Genomic DNA, 14,936 nt, shown 5'->3' on the forward strand with positions numbered 1-14,936 from the left:
CCATACCAGACGAAGGCGGATCTTCCTGAAAGGTTTATGACAAGTAGATAAGATCATAGTGATTCGAACGGTTTATTTAACGTTATGATCGGACGTTATTTGGAAAAGATTTGTATTATCACACATCACCCTCATCATTTACCCCTATTACCTTACTGAGCTTCACGATGTCTACTGTTGCTGTTGCCTCCTCCTCCTCCGCCAACGCGTATGCGGTCCTAGGCGCCCCGCGCCTGCGGATCTCTACGCAGATCGAGATGGCCCTCACTGTCCGTATCCCTCCGAATCCCACGATTAACGACCTATATCACATCGTCGTGGGCAGTAAGAGGTACATCCTCGAACAGCAATGAGCTCGGCTGAAAGGCCGGGGTCGATCCAGCTGGATTCGAGATCATGGCGACTTCCTTGTTGAGGTTATTCAGGGCCAGGCTGGGCCCTCCTTTTGGAGTTGCCGACGATGCGACTTAAAGGGGTCCCCTAGGGTATTTGGCGCTGCTGCCACTACTGCTACGCAAGAGCTCTTAGTTCGGTATGTTATCCTAAGCTTCCTGCTCATATAAAGTCTACTCTAACGAGGCTGAAGTGCCCATCGCATCTGCAAGATCTCAACCCTCTCAGATGAGGATTCTGACGCTGACACCCAACCCTCCTCATCAGACCCATCGACCCCTCCTCCATATAAGAGGGTGCGCCTCAACAACAGTAACATTCCCAAGGCTAAGATCACGACTCTAAGGGATCTCTGCGTTGCCTCCATTGTCTCCGCCGACCTCCCTTTTACCCACTTTGAGAACAACTTCCTCCAACAGATCTTACGGTACCATAGTAACGAGGTCGCCAACGAGGTCCCATGGGGTTATACGTCTATTCGGGACCGTCACCAAGACTTCTGCCGGCGCGGAGAGGGTCTCGTGACGACGGAGCTCCACCTAGCGGTATCGAAAATACACCTGTCATTCGATCTATAGTCGTCGCCCAATATTTACGCCTTTATGGGCGTCACGTGTCACTTCATCGATGCCAACGGCACGTTACGGTCACGCCTCCTAGGCTTCTCTCAACACCATGGAGATCATAGCGGTATTACCCTCTCGGAGACCCTCCTTAACGTCGTCAGTCGATATAAGATCCGGAACCGGATCGGAGTAACATTTCCGACAACGCGACTAATAACGACACTCGCTGGAACAGTACGTATCTCATGATCGAGAGAGCCATCAAGAAGAAGAATGAGATCCAGGCTTTTATACTATCGAATAACGACGACGACGACGTCAAACAGCATATACCGGAAGCGGATCTACTGTCTTCCGACGACTGGAAGGTTCTTGCCGAGATGGAAATGATCCTGGAGCCTTTTTATCGCCAGACGAAGAGGTGTGAGGGCTGGGGGGTTAAGGATGGGCATGGTCGACTGTGGGAGGTCACTATGGGTTTAGAGTACCTCCTTTCGCATCTCGTCGACTGGAAGACCTACTACAACTCCACGATTTCTCCTCTAGTTGACGATCCTTTTGAGGACTCGCAGCCATCTCAAACCCGATCCGGAAGGCCCCGTCGTCGTCGGTATAACCACCAGGCCCTCCCAGATCACGTGCGTGAAGACTGGGCATCTCCAGCCTCACGAGCCGCCTCACGATTCGACTCTCTCGACGAGAAGTGGCAATCCTTCCTCCGTAGTAGTATTGAGCAGTCGTGGCAAAAGCTCTTTTACTACTATGACAAGTTAGGGGAGTCACCACTGTTCTCTGGTGCGATCATTCTCCATCCGTCATACGGGATCTCATACTTACGAGATGTATGGAGTGATGACCACCAAGAGGGATGGGTCGACAAGGCTCAGAAATCCCTCACAGAGTACTATGATAAGTGGTATCGGCAGAACGGCCCGGAAGAGAGTATCTCCGGCCACAGAGGGCAGCGCGGAGGCCTTGCCGTTGACCCCGGGGCTCGAGATGATGACGACAGTCACTTCCGGCAGTGGGTTAATAGCCGGCGCCGGCAGACCCCACCCCGGATGGATGAGCTCGATCTCTACCTCCGTCAACCTCCGGAGGAGACCTCCGAGCCCTTACGGTGGTGGCTGGACCATTCGGATACCTTCCCGACCCTCTCTCGGCTCGCGATCGACATCCTCGCCGTCCCAGCGATGGCGGCCGACTGCGAGAGGGCTTTCAGTACTGCTAAGTTAACCCTCACGTCGCAACGGATGAGTATGAAGCCAGAGACTATAGAAATTCTCCAGCTGTCGAAAAACTGGCTCAAGAGGGGGGTTATGCTGCAGAACAACGGCTTTGGACTACTGGGCCTATCGTGAATAGCTTCATATATCTCCCGCTTAGGTAATTGTAGATCACGTGTTTTTATATGGCGATTGATTGAATAACTTGCAAGTTAGCCAACTAATCAAAAACACCAAGAAAAATCTCATCAACAGCAAGTATGGGGGTCAAAATTGACTTGATTGCACTTGCGGGGCCGCTGCCCAGCGATGGCGATCGACTGCGAGAGGGCATTCAGCCTTGCCAAACTTACGCTGACGTCACAGAGGCTATCCATGAAACCATCTCTGCTTGAGGAGACACAATGCCTCCAGAACTGGGTTCGAGGGGGCAGCGTTGCTGTTGGTGGGCATTACTTCAAGCGGAAGGGTTGACGGAGGGCAGGATGACATCAGAACATCAGATAATGTAAGTTTCTGACGCATAGAGACATCTTGAGAGCTTCACTGACTTCCTAAATAGGTAATATTAATCAATTCAATCCAAGCCAGTCAAATCAAGCAAGCTTCTTGTGAAAAATCAGTCAATCAGACAAGCCCGTCACCCAAGCTTGGCTTGATTGATTGGTATGCAGCGCTGCTAATAACTCCCTGAATCGTTACAGACTGGCCTGCGCGCAAGACGGATATCGGCGGCCCAGATGTGATATTCGGCTATCCGTTCAACTATACCACGAATCCCACCTACGAGAACATCACTCTGCAGTATCCCCTGTCTTACCCTAATTTTGGCGAGGAAATGATTGTTGCTGAGATGATGGATATCCACGGGGGTCCTTTCTGCTACGAGTATAAATGATGACGGCCAGGAACGGCCCAGCCTACAGACAATGAAAATGCTAGTGCTGTAGCGAGGGCCTCCTGACATCAGATACTTGGCTGGTATTTATTTGATTTCATAACGTGCTTGATAAGCGAGTGTCGCAGACAAGCGAGTGTCGCAACCAATTGCAGCTACAGCATAACAACGCAATCGATGACTTTTCTTCCACAACAAACCATGGCGCTAAGTAATAAAGAATCCCAAATACAACTAGCCCTTCAAGCTATCATAAATGACCCAAATCTTAGCGCTCGGGCTGCAGCTAAGATATACTCAGTCTGCTCTAGGACGCTACATCGACGAATGAAGGGCATTCTATTACGACGCGACACGATACCTAACTCACGGAACTTGACAGCGCTTGAAGAAGAGAAGCTGGTTAAGTATGTTATTGATCTGAATTCCCGATCATTTCCTCCCCGGATTAATGTTGTGGAAGATATAGCTGTTCGTCTGCTTGCCGACCGCGATGCGCCCCCGGTTAGCAAGCGCTGGGCTTCGAACTTCGTTAAGAGACAATCAAGGCTCCAAACGCGTTCTTTTCGGAAGTATGACTATAAGAGGGCCTAATGCGAAGATCCAGATGCGATAAATGCGTGGTTTCGCCTTGTGGCGAACATAATCGCGAAGTACGGCATCGTGGACTCCGATATCTATAACTTTAATAAGACTGGGTTTATGATGGGCCAGATTGCATCCGGAGTGGTTATTACAAGTGCCGAAAGGCGTTCAAACACGAAGATGATGCAGCCTGGTGACCGCGAATGGGTTATAGTTATCCAGGCTATCAGTTCGTTAGGCTATAGCGTCCCGCCGTACATCATCGTTGCGGGGCAATATCACCTCTCTACCTGGTACATGGAAACAGGACTCCCACGCGACTGGGTCATCGCAACGTCTGAAAACGGGTGGACAACAAACGAAAGAGGCCTAGATTGGCTCCAGCACGTTGATCGGCATATAAAACCGCGTGCAACTGGCAGTCATCGCCTCCTCGTCGTCGATGGGTACGAAAGTCACCATGCCGCCGACTTTGAGTTATATTGTAAGGAAAACAATATCGTCACGCTCTGTATGCCAGCCCATTCGTCTCATCTGCTTCAGCCCTTAAAAGTTGGGTGTTTTGGGCCACTAACGAAGGCTTACGGTCGATAAATTGAGGATAAGATGCGACGGGGTAATACCCATATTACGAAGGAGGACGTCTTCTCTGCATTCCATAAGGCTTTCACGAAAGCACTTATAGAGCAGAACATCCGGGGAGGCTTTAGAGGAGCAGGGCCTGTCCCCTTAAGTGCAGAGAGTGTGCTATTGAAGCTTGACGTGAAGCTATATACTCCAATACCTCCAGGATTACTCCCTGGGACACCAGCTCCTTGGGTTTCTAAGACACTAAATAACCTAACTAAGGCTACTTCTTAGTCTACCTTAATTAAGGATCGAATCTACCGTCATCACTGCAGCTCCCCAACGCCTATTAACGACGCTGTTGACTAGTTTATAAAGGGGGCAGTAGGGATTATGTATCGGCTTGCTTTAATGGAATCTGAGATTAGAGTCCTTCAGTAGGAAAATAACCTACTTAGCCGGCGCCGGAGAGCTAAGAAACCCCGTCTCAGACAAGGAGGAAGCCTCACTATAGCTGAGGGAGAGGATATTTAGTCCTAGAGGGAGGCAATAGCCTAGCTTGGGGAGGAAACTCGTCGGAGTTGTGGTCGCCGGCCGAGGACGGAAACAGCTTAATGGCGATGTGGCGTCTGCGGAAACACTAGCTATAATGCGCGAATATGTTAGTTTAATGAAGAAATGTCTGAGGAACAGGATTCGGAGAAGTCTTGATTGTTTTTATGTTTTTAGTGTTGCTCCTTGGTTGCATTTATCTTACAGCTGCAATCAGTTGCGACACTCGCTTGTCTGCGACACTCGCTTATCAAGCACGTTATCTGACTAGTATTTTTATTTTAAGTAGTAATGAAGTAATGTTACAACTGCCATTCTATTCTCGTTCTCAAAAAAGTGGAAACTTGTTGTCGTAACGCAAGTTGCCCGACAAGAATGATTGAAACGTCGCGAGCCTGTAATCTCAAGTCAATGGAGCCAACCCGCCGCCAACAGCCATGGCGTCTGAAGCGCGCTTCGTGAATTCCTGTTCACATAACCGTTCGGCTGAGCAAGCAGTCTACATTTAGAAGTTGTGGACTCTTAGGCTAAATAACATTAAGCACCGAACAGCGCTCTCCGCAATTTTCCCAGGGGTATTGGAAATTTCTACCGGCGGCGGGATATCCGAAAGCTAACGGCGGAACTCCACACGACACGTGTATATGCTCAGCCTTCTTGTTTCTCTCCTCTTTTCCTAGAAAACAAATCTGTGGCTCAGTTCCGGCAAACTGAAATGCTTCCTAGATGTCCTGTGTGGAAACATCTAGGCCCAACCTCTGGTGGAAAAGAACCACGAAAAGATGGCCACGTCGATTCCACCACAGCTAGAGGCACATGTAGGATTCCACGCATAGTGGTAGTCATTTATAGTTATGGTAGCTCCAAGGATCAAAATACTACGGGCTGAAGTTCACGATTCATCCTACTCCAGCCATATCAAATGAGGAAGAACGTGTAAGTTTCACTGGCCGGGGACAGATGCCGTCCCACCACCTCAGCTCAACGTGCATGAACCCCCTCATCCCGACCGCCAAACTGAGACAACACACCAAGCTTTTTTCCTCGATGAACGAGGCGTGCGCTAGGTGCCCCAAGCTCCAAGCTGGGAGCGCCACGCTCATATCCTCCACCACGGTCTCACCTCAGCCGCAGAGGCCCAGCCCCACGGCACGCTCACCTAGCGTGACAACTACCTGGGGCCTGGAACGCAGCGTGTAAGCACTCTCATGCCTCAGGAACATCTGCCGCTTCACCTCTAGAATGCTCTGGCTTGTTAGTGTCGTGCTCCCATTCCCCCTTGACGGGTCGCGTGGCCGATCCAGCGTGGTGGTTCGCTTAGTTAGTGTGGGAGCTCGACGGCAGCTCTAGGGTCAAAGATGGCGCGGATTAGGGGGAAGCTTGATATCTGCTTCTATATGAGACATGCCTCTGCATTGGGCCAGCTGCTCAAAAGTACGTAGACTTGTCAGCTTATCGCTTTGTTCCACAACCCTATCCCGATTGTGATCTTAGCTTCAGACAACGACTTTCAGCCCTCACCACGCCGTTGGCGCCACTCAACCCCCAGTCCTCACTTTTGCCGGGCAGGGCTGACTGTCTAAGCTCAGTTGGGCCTGTCTGGTAAACAAATTCTATGGCAGAGTTCAGGAGGTCAGCGCTGTCTAAACTCTCCCGGCTAAGGTAGTCGGGGGATACGCCGCTTCGGCGCTTCCGCTGTGTTTCACGTTGGAGATTTTCTGATGGCGCGTGGCACGCTGCAACGAGCTACTGGTAACTTAAATAGCAATCATTTCCCCTCCCCTCGGTTGTGTTCCTGATCTCAGGTTTCCCATCTTTTCCGCGTGAATCGCATTGCCAGATATTATGGCGCCCACAATCGATACCCTCATCATCGGCGCCGGCCCTAGCGGTCTCTGTGCCGCAAAGACACTCCTTCAACATGACCTGGCCGCCGAGATACTCATCCTCGACGGTCGCGCCTCGGTCGGCGGTGTCTGGTCGAAAGAGCAGATCTACCCGAACCTGAAGACCAACAACCTCGTCTCGGCGATCGACTTCTCAGACTTTCCCATGGACCCGGAGCGCTTCGGCGTCAAGATCGGTGACCATGTTCCTGGCAAGGTCATGCACGAGTACCTGGTCGCCTACGCAAAACATTTCAGCGTATGGGACAAGATCCAGCTGAACACAAAGGTCGTACGGGTGACTCGTCCAGAAAACGAGGGACAATGGAACGTCGATGTCGAGGAGAACGGCGAAGCAAAGACCGTGACCTGCGCACGCCTCATCGTCGCAACGGGCGTCCTCACCGTGCCGCATATTCCCGACATCACCGGCTCCGAAGACTTTAACGCCCCTATCATCCACTCTTCTGATCTCGGTCCAAAGGCAACCCTCTTCTCCTCTCCCGATATCACCACAGTAGCGGTCTTAGGCGGGAGCAAGTCGGCATACGATGCGGTTCACTTAGCCGCCTCTACAGGCCACAAGGTCCGCTGGCTCATCCGCCGCTCCGGCCGCGGGCCCGTGTGGGTCGCGCCGGCGTTCACGCAGCTCGGTCCATTCAAGGTCTGGCGCGAGCGTCTTGTGACTCGGAGAATCTGCGCCTTCATGTCGCCGTGCGTGTTCCCTGACTTCTCGGGTCTCGCATGGGTTAGACGGTTTCTGCACGAGAGCGCTGTCGGCCGGGTGCTTAGCAAGACGTTTTGGAAGTTGATCCGGCACGACACGATCAATGATTGCGGATACCAGACGGACGAGAAGACGAAGGTGCTGCAGCCGGAGCAGAACATGTTCTGGTAGGCTGAACTTCCTCATAATGATCACGCATAGCATCGTTACTAACCCCACTCTTCCCACAGGTACGGCACTGCTTCTGGTATCCTCAGCTTCGATGACGATTTCTTCGAGTACGTCCGCAACGGCACAGTTCAGATCTACCGCGAAGACATCGACCACCTATCAGACCACAACATCCACTTCACCGACGGCTCAAGCATCTCCGCCGATCTCTTGGTCACATCAACCGGCTTCTCCGCAAAACCAACCATCAACTTCGAGCCTGCATCTCTGCATTCCGACCTCGGCATCCCTTCAACATCTTTAGGACCTAAACAAGAAGCATTCTGGAACGACGCAAACGCAAAGGCAGACGCCACAATTGGTACACGCTTTCCACGCCTACTAGACGGTCCCTTCCAAAGCCCTACATCCTCAAAGACAAAGTCATTCAACCCCGGTGCTTCAGCAGAGGTCTCCTACACCCCCTGGCGCCTCTACCGCGGCATCGCCCCGCCAGGCCTCGCAGCGCGCGACGACCGCTCCCTCGTCTTCCTCGGCGCCTTCAGCAACCTCGCTAACATCATGCGCCTCGAGGTGCAGTGCCTCTGGATGCTGGCGTATTTCGAAAACGGGATCCCCAACTTTGACGTCGACCGCCGCGCGGGCCGCGTCTTCGAGGAGACGGCGTTATTCCAGCGGTGGGCGCAGCACCGGGCGCCGTACGGGCACGGTCGGTTTTATCCGGATCTGGTTTTCGATCAGTTGCCGTATTGGGATATGTTGCTCGGCGATGTCGGGGTGGAGACGGCGCGGAAGGACGGCATGTGGGCCGAGTTGTTTGAGAGCTACACGCCGATGGATTACCGCGGCATGGTGCAGGATTGGATTGACCAGAACCGGTAGACGTCTACATGACTCTGTAATGACAATGATACCCGCAGGTGTAATGATCAATGAATTAGCATTAGTAAGAGATTTGGTTTAATTATTGCTATGGTCTATGTGTCCCGAAGCCAGTTCGGGATGTACGTGACGACCTAGCATCGTCAAATTGCTTCCACGTTGATGTGTAGTCTGAGTCGGGCCCAAATGTGAGCCACCATCAGCGTGCATATCTCGAAGAGATTGCCGAGGTTTTCTCTGCTATGGACATTCAACTGCGCTTGGAGTAGTCCCATGTCATCTCCCTTTCACCTGCGCTCTGTCCTGGCACATGTATCAAAGTTTCTGGCCAGATTTCTGTCCCCGATATTGGCCGTTTCGTTCGATGCCGAAAGTCGGTACGGGACTGCCTGGAAACGTTCTCCTCGTAATTAGACTCTCACCATGTGATGAACCTTGGCCTGAGCGTCGGTACTTCTTATCTTTTCCACCTAGAGCATCGCTTCGCGCCTTTTTCAGCTTAGCCAAAGTACTGTTGCAAATGAGATCCCTGTAAACGTCATGATTTCTGTGACGTTGAAGTATCGGAAAAGAGTTCCACCAATTGGAGCATAAAGGTAGAAAATGTCGAGAGCACTAAATTGACACAATACGTCTTGGAAGCATGGGGTCTGCTGGGATTCCGATTGGTACGATCTTACAGTTACACGATTTGCACATTGCTCGTCAACTTACCGTCCAACTTTATCCCCTCACCAGCAGAAAGGTTCAACCTCCTGTATATGGGCAATTTCCTCCATGTGATACCCAGCTCCAGATTTCTAGCACAGGCTGCAGCATCGGGTATAAGAAGACCTCAGATGTCTGGCCCACCGTCCAGATGGTCAGGTAGAGCATGGTGGAAGGAGTTGTGGTTGAGGAAACTGATTGGAGAAGTTTGCGAACACGGATTACTTTGAAGACGAAAGAAAAAAGAGGTAGGACATACCAAGCTTCGCACCTCAAGCTACGGGAGAAATTGACAGTTGTCTGTACTAGGCGTGATGGATTTCGACGAAGTCCAGGAGTTCGAGTCGTTCACCGCTTTACTCGAAGACGACGGTGTCAATCAGGAGACAATGTCTGACTTTCAACCCGAGCCCGCTCAGCTCGTGAACTTCAATGCTGATGCGCTGCTCACCGACGAAATGTCCCCAAGATTGCTTACGGGCGATTCGGCCGGTTCATGGGAGGACTGCGGCGTCACCAGCTCATCAAACGCCCTTTAGAGCGTGAGCTTGGGACAGAGCCAGTATCCCCTGTTTGAACCTGATCCGGATCGTCCTAGAGAGATTGACAATGATGAGACATCGGAACATTCTTTTGTCGGCAAGATACCCCCAAAGGGCTTAGTAGACTTTCCCAACATGGAGGAAGGACACGACACGGGGCAGATGGAATTTGAAGAGGAAGATATACCCCTGCGTAACGATGAGAACTTCTGGTACGGGCACTATTTTTGCACCTGGCCTAGGTGTGACCTCTGGTTTTCCACACCTGGTACTAGGAGGTGAGCCCTTCTAGGGACAGTTAACAGTAAAAGTAATATCTACTGACGGGTCGAATAGGAAGCATTTCAGGACTCACTGTAGGCCTGTACTCTGTTCCGTGTGCCCAAAGCGGATGGCCTGGACTAGAGACATGAGGAAGCACTTCGACACTCACTTCAAGCGGCCGCGTTACCAGTGCCGGTGTGAGAAGATTTACTCCAAGATGGATAATCTCAAGAAGCACATCAAGGAGAAAACGGCACAGCCGAAGCTCTAAGTATGCACCGTGGTTTGTTGCACTCTGTGTCAAAGAAAGTCTTATTTTGATTTGAAGCTGGAAAACTTGAAAAAAATGAACAAAACATTTGAAAATTCAAAGATGTAAAAAAAAATCAAACAGAAATTAAGTGCGGGAGAGAGAAGGAGAGAAATAAACACACTCGTTTAGCTTCAAAATTTCTAGTCCCTGCCTGCTTTTCAAAGTAGAGCGCCACCATCATCATCCTCGGCCTCACTATCATTCTTGACCTTTTTGCCGTTCCCAGGCTCTCCATCGTCTCCAAGTTCCTTTGGGCCTTCCTCTCCAACCTCCGTTGAAATATCCAGTAAGCCAATAGCACTGTCCAGACTGAATACTATGAATGATAAAGTGTACCAAGTCAGCCAATCTCGCTCTACGTCTGGATCGCGTAGAAGTTCGAGTGCACTCACCTTCACTGGACGGACCAGCTTCACTACCATCCAATCCCTCCGTCTCGGAGCCCGAGTCATTTTCGTCAACCAAAGACGCAGTGATCTCAGTCAGCGAGTCCGGACGTTGTAGTGTCGCCGCATGCAGCTCTCCCAGATGGTCAATCACCATAGGCTTCAAGTCTCCGATCACATCGTTGATGATCTTTCGCTGACTTATCCATCCAGGATTCTGCTTTCCACCCTCCAGACTCACGATCCCCCAATTCGGATAGACCTTTTGATGGGCGTCAAGCAGAGTAACCCTAGCAGGATGATGTCGAGCATAGGACTCACAGCCAACGCACGCCGGCTTGCTGCAAGCAATGTACCGATCACTTGAGACGTATATCCTCCCGCTATCGAAGAAATGATGAAGCATCTGCACTTCAGCGTGAACGCAAGTCAGGAGCCCGTCGACTTCGAACTTATCGTGGAGCCTGGCCTCAATTTCGACTTGCGGGTCCATGCGCTGAAGAAATCCCAGGTATGAGCTGTATCTGGAGTCCGTTTCTGGCAAAATGCGGTTCAGGATACGCGGCAATGTCGTGTGCGCATCTGCTTCTGGCACCGACGCGCTGATGGGGCGTCTGACCGCCGCAACCTGGTAGGTTTTAAGTAGTCTCTCCATGTGATTGGAGTCATCAAGGAGCTGATTGACGCTTCGGATCTGAGCTGCTAGACGGCCGATCATGTGTCTGACTGAACGGAAAGCCGTGGTGATTTCCTCCAGATGGGCAATGCCTTCGGAGTCTTGGGAATGACCGAGCTGTTCGAGGCGCCGCATTTCCTGGTCTTTCCGTGAGCAATATGCTGTCCGGCATAGAATGGCATCAGAAGTTTTGTCCTCAAACTTTCGAAGCCACTTGATGAGCTTAGCATCTAGAATCGTTCAGTCTCAGTTTCCATGAGTGCAAGGTGTCTGCGAAAAAAAAAGGATGACTTACCGGCTTCTTCATCACTGCTTTCCAGACTAATACGACACTTGGTGGCAGAGTTGCGAAGAATTCTAGCCTCTTGTCGGAGTCGTGCAGCGGTAAACACAGTACACCGAGCTACTAGTGCCTCCTCCGCCGTGACCCGATCATTGAACCGCTCACAAAACATGCGCAATCCTTTTAGCACATCTTTGAGGAAGTCTACGACCTTATCCCCAGCACCCTCATTCGACGCAGCCCAAAAGACGTAGCAGTCGCTGCGGTCCTCGACGGCGATGGCAGTAGCGGTACGTCCTCCTTTGCTGTAGTCACAGAGAAATGCCAGATTCTTGAGGAAGCGTCGTCGAACATCTTGCGTCGTGTAGTTTCCGAGCTGAGAGACGACGTGAGGCCCGCCGATTGGGCGGATGATGTTGAGAAGAATCAGGGCCTCGTAGAGACGGAAGAGGAGGCGCGCATAAGGTTCCATTCGAGGTGTAAGTGCCATTTTCGCGATCGTTCTTCGAGTCTTGGCTGCGTTGATGAGTTGATGGTCTCAATTGTTTTGATTCCAGTCATAAAAAGGTTGGTGATTCGGTCTGACAACCTCGCTTGCTTGATCACTATCGAGAACTTGAGGGGACGAAGGGAAGCTGGCCTATGGATCAGAGAGTCTCGTTCATCCGCCAGCGGCTTCCCTTCATCGTAGGCCAACTTTCCTTCGTCCGCTCGATTTTTCACCGAATCTGTTGCAAGTCCGTTGAGATAAGAAATGCTTTGGAGATTAAGCAGGAGGCCCTCCAGCACACGGAGCTTGAATCGAAAGCAAGATTAGATTTTCCTTTTGGTCTGCAGGCGGGGTCTGGCGTAGAGTTTCGCTCGAAACTAATGGAGTCGAAGTTTCACCACCAGTCGACGTCATCATTCGAGAATAATCCGAGCTTGCAGTGATAGAATCACATAACGGAATGAACTGGAAAGCTTGGTTCTAGGAAAGCGGGCATCCGATCTGAGATTGGTTATCACTTACTTCATGTCGCATAGATTGGAAACTCAATTCGACCTGCCGCGCCGCAGGGGCCAGCCACCTTCGGTCGACATATCAAATCGATGGCGAACCTCCCAACGTCAAACTAGTTCGTTCGCATTTCTTTTCCCGCAGAATTGACATCAAAGTAGTTCGACCAATCTTCGTCCCCGTCGGAATTATCTGATTCGAACCACCTGTCTTGTCACGGATGCCAATGCTCAGTGTAGATGCTAACTCCTCACCAGGCACCCTCAAAGCCCGGACAAAGTAAGTCAACCTACCCACTTTTCGCTATCCCCCCCTTTTCGCCACCCCAATCAACATGGTCTCAAAACATCACCACCAACTTCCAGTCAATTAATTAACTACCTTCCACTGCCACTACAATACAGTCACTGCCCTCACTAGGTAATTCGATCCTTGCGAGTCGACTGGGACTAACGAGACGGTCGCCTGCATCCTCCTGAGCTCTCTTTATATCCCTGATGTTCGCGAACTTGGTATTGGGATCTGTTTGGACGGTTCTCTTCCTCCTTGGAGCCATGCGGTCAATTCGGGCCTGGAGCTGACGGTTTCTATAGTCTGATGTGGCCAATAGGTATTCCTTCTCGCCAAAGCTCTTTTTTATCTTTCTGAATAGTAGTCGTTGAGTGTTGCTGTCTGGACTGAGCTCTGTGAATAACCTCAAGTGCTGGCTAAGCTCACTGGCCTGCCTAGGAGTTGACCAGTCAACAACAGACGTCGCTGATACCCAGTCAACGGGTTCCATGGGCTTGCCAGTCACTGCCTGCCCCTCTGCAGTGTTGTTTAATGGAGTGGCAGGGCTGGGGAGCATCAGTGGGCTCAGCAGAGGGTGGCTCATATTAACTGGCCATAGTCCAGTTGCCTTCCACCCACTTCGTATATTAGACAACGTCAGACCAGCCAAACGAGCTTTCTGGTAACAGTCCAAAAAGTGCCGCTTTCCAGCGATAGTAGAATTGTCTACTATTTCGTGCTTTCCGAGCTCCTTCCTATAAGCAGACTTTACAGGTCCAAACACTGCTAGATCCAGGGGCTGGAGGACATGGGAGGTATGTGGAGGCAAGAATAATAACTAGACGTTGTTGATAGCACTCCCACATGAATTCTGTCGTCGTATGACTCCCATGCCCATCCATAATCAATAATCAAGGCTCCTTCACCCCACCAGCCCTCCTAGGGCCAGGGGGCTCAGTCTGTGGCAAGAACACCTCCCTCAACCACTCTAGGGCAGTGTCGTCTGTCGTCCACCCATTATCTGTTGCTGTGAACTTCCAACCGTCGAATGGGTTAAGTTGAAGGGGAAACCACTGCTGTTGGACCGACTTTCCCTTGAATATGACCAGTGGTTTGATAGATCTAGCATCAGCAGAGATACACTCGATAATCGACACCCAAGCACGCGAACCAGGCTCCTTTTTCCGCACTGCAGTGGCCTCTGCCTTACCCAAGACCAACCCATTAGCCCCCTTGCCCTCAAGGATGCCAGTCTCATCCATGTTGTACCTGTTGGACTGTTTGATCTTCTTGATCTCTGGGATGTCGAGCAAACGGAACCAGGGCCTGATTACCTCAGTAGTTGCTCCATTAACACGTCTAGAATCAATAGTTCGGCTCTTCTGGACCTTAACTGAGGGATTCCTTCGCAGGAAGGCTTGGATCCATCGCTTGCTAATAGGCTTGCGGTCACCCTGAGCTCTCAGAACTCGCTCAGCGAATTCCCTGACTTGTTTATGTGTAGGAGAGACCCCTAGAGTGTGCTGAATGCGAATCTACTCTGCCAGTCGGTCTTCCTGCCATTGATTTAGTCTCTGAAGCTCGGAAAATGCGGTGAGTCTGCTCTGATGCCCCTTGAGTCGACTTCGTAGTGTTGATCGTGGTACAGCCCAGTCAATCGAGGCCCTGTTAATAGGGGTACCGTTCAAGATGGCATCAAGTGCTTGCCGCACTTCAAATTCGGTATACGAGACCATTACATATCGATAAATAAGTGTGCCAAAAAGGAGTGTGTTTGGACGAAAATTGCAATTGTTGTGGTTGTTTGAACAATGGGGGTAGGATAATAATGAAGAGGCTGGGAGGCATTTTTGGGTGGCGAAAAGTGGGTAGGTTGACTTACACTAGAACAAACAGACCCACCGCTTCTTCATAGAAAAATCCGACGACACCTCTAGGAGAGGATCACAGACGGAACCGCAAAAAGAATGGACGATCTGGGAATCGAACCCAGGACCTACCGCATGCTAAGCGGTCATTATACCACTAAACCAATCGCCCG

At 51.0% G+C, this 14,936-nt stretch overlaps 3 protein-coding genes and 1 non-coding gene across 4 annotated transcripts; 2 read left to right on the forward strand and 2 right to left on the reverse strand.

The window, feature by feature from the left end:
- The first annotated feature begins 6,595 nt into the window (after positions 1–6,595).
- BDP81DRAFT_405130 (cofactor FMO1 FAD enzyme) lies at positions 6,596–8,555 on the forward strand. Its single transcript, XM_060588926.1, has 2 exons — positions 6,596–7,567; positions 7,631–8,555. Exons 1-2 carry the CDS (start codon positions 6,633–6,635, stop codon positions 8,451–8,453), a joined length of 1,758 nt encoding a protein of 585 aa, XP_060446633.1. The 5' UTR covers positions 6,596–6,632; the 3' UTR covers positions 8,454–8,555.
- A 1,283-nt stretch (positions 8,556–9,838) lies between these two features.
- On the forward strand, positions 9,839–10,238 carry BDP81DRAFT_448135 (uncharacterized protein; the record flags this gene model as incomplete). Its single annotated transcript, XM_060592256.1, has 2 exons — positions 9,839–9,981; positions 10,040–10,238. 2 exons carry the CDS (start codon positions 9,839–9,841, stop codon positions 10,236–10,238), a joined length of 342 nt encoding a protein of 113 aa, XP_060446634.1.
- A 200-nt stretch (positions 10,239–10,438) lies between these two features.
- On the reverse strand, positions 10,439–12,115 carry BDP81DRAFT_392652 (uncharacterized protein; the record flags this gene model as incomplete). The annotated part of the gene is made up of 3 exons (XM_060587739.1): positions 10,439–10,596; positions 10,673–11,572; positions 11,638–12,115. 3 exons carry the CDS (start codon positions 12,113–12,115, stop codon positions 10,439–10,441), a joined length of 1,536 nt encoding a protein of 511 aa, XP_060446635.1.
- A 2,748-nt stretch (positions 12,116–14,863) lies between these two features.
- BDP81DRAFT_t140 lies at positions 14,864–14,935 on the reverse strand. The gene has a single exon. It is a non-coding gene; the product is annotated as a tRNA-Ala (tRNA).
- Between the last annotated feature and the right edge of the window lies 1 nt (position 14,936).

The sequence above is a fragment of the Colletotrichum phormii genome (genome assembly GCF_030913505.1).
Source record: "Colletotrichum phormii strain CBS 102054 chromosome Unknown BDP81scaffold_7, whole genome shotgun sequence".
NCBI lineage: Eukaryota > Fungi > Ascomycota > Sordariomycetes > Glomerellales > Glomerellaceae > Colletotrichum > Colletotrichum phormii.

Coding starts and splice junctions, on each gene's coding strand:
- BDP81DRAFT_405130 (XM_060588926.1), top strand. CDS start 6,633: ATGGCGCCCACAATCGATACCCTCATCATCGGCGCCGGCCCTAGCGGT. Junction 7,568..7,630: donor CCGGAGCAGAACATGTTCTG/GTAGGCTGAACT, acceptor CTCTTCCCACAG/GTACGGCACTGCTTCTGGTA.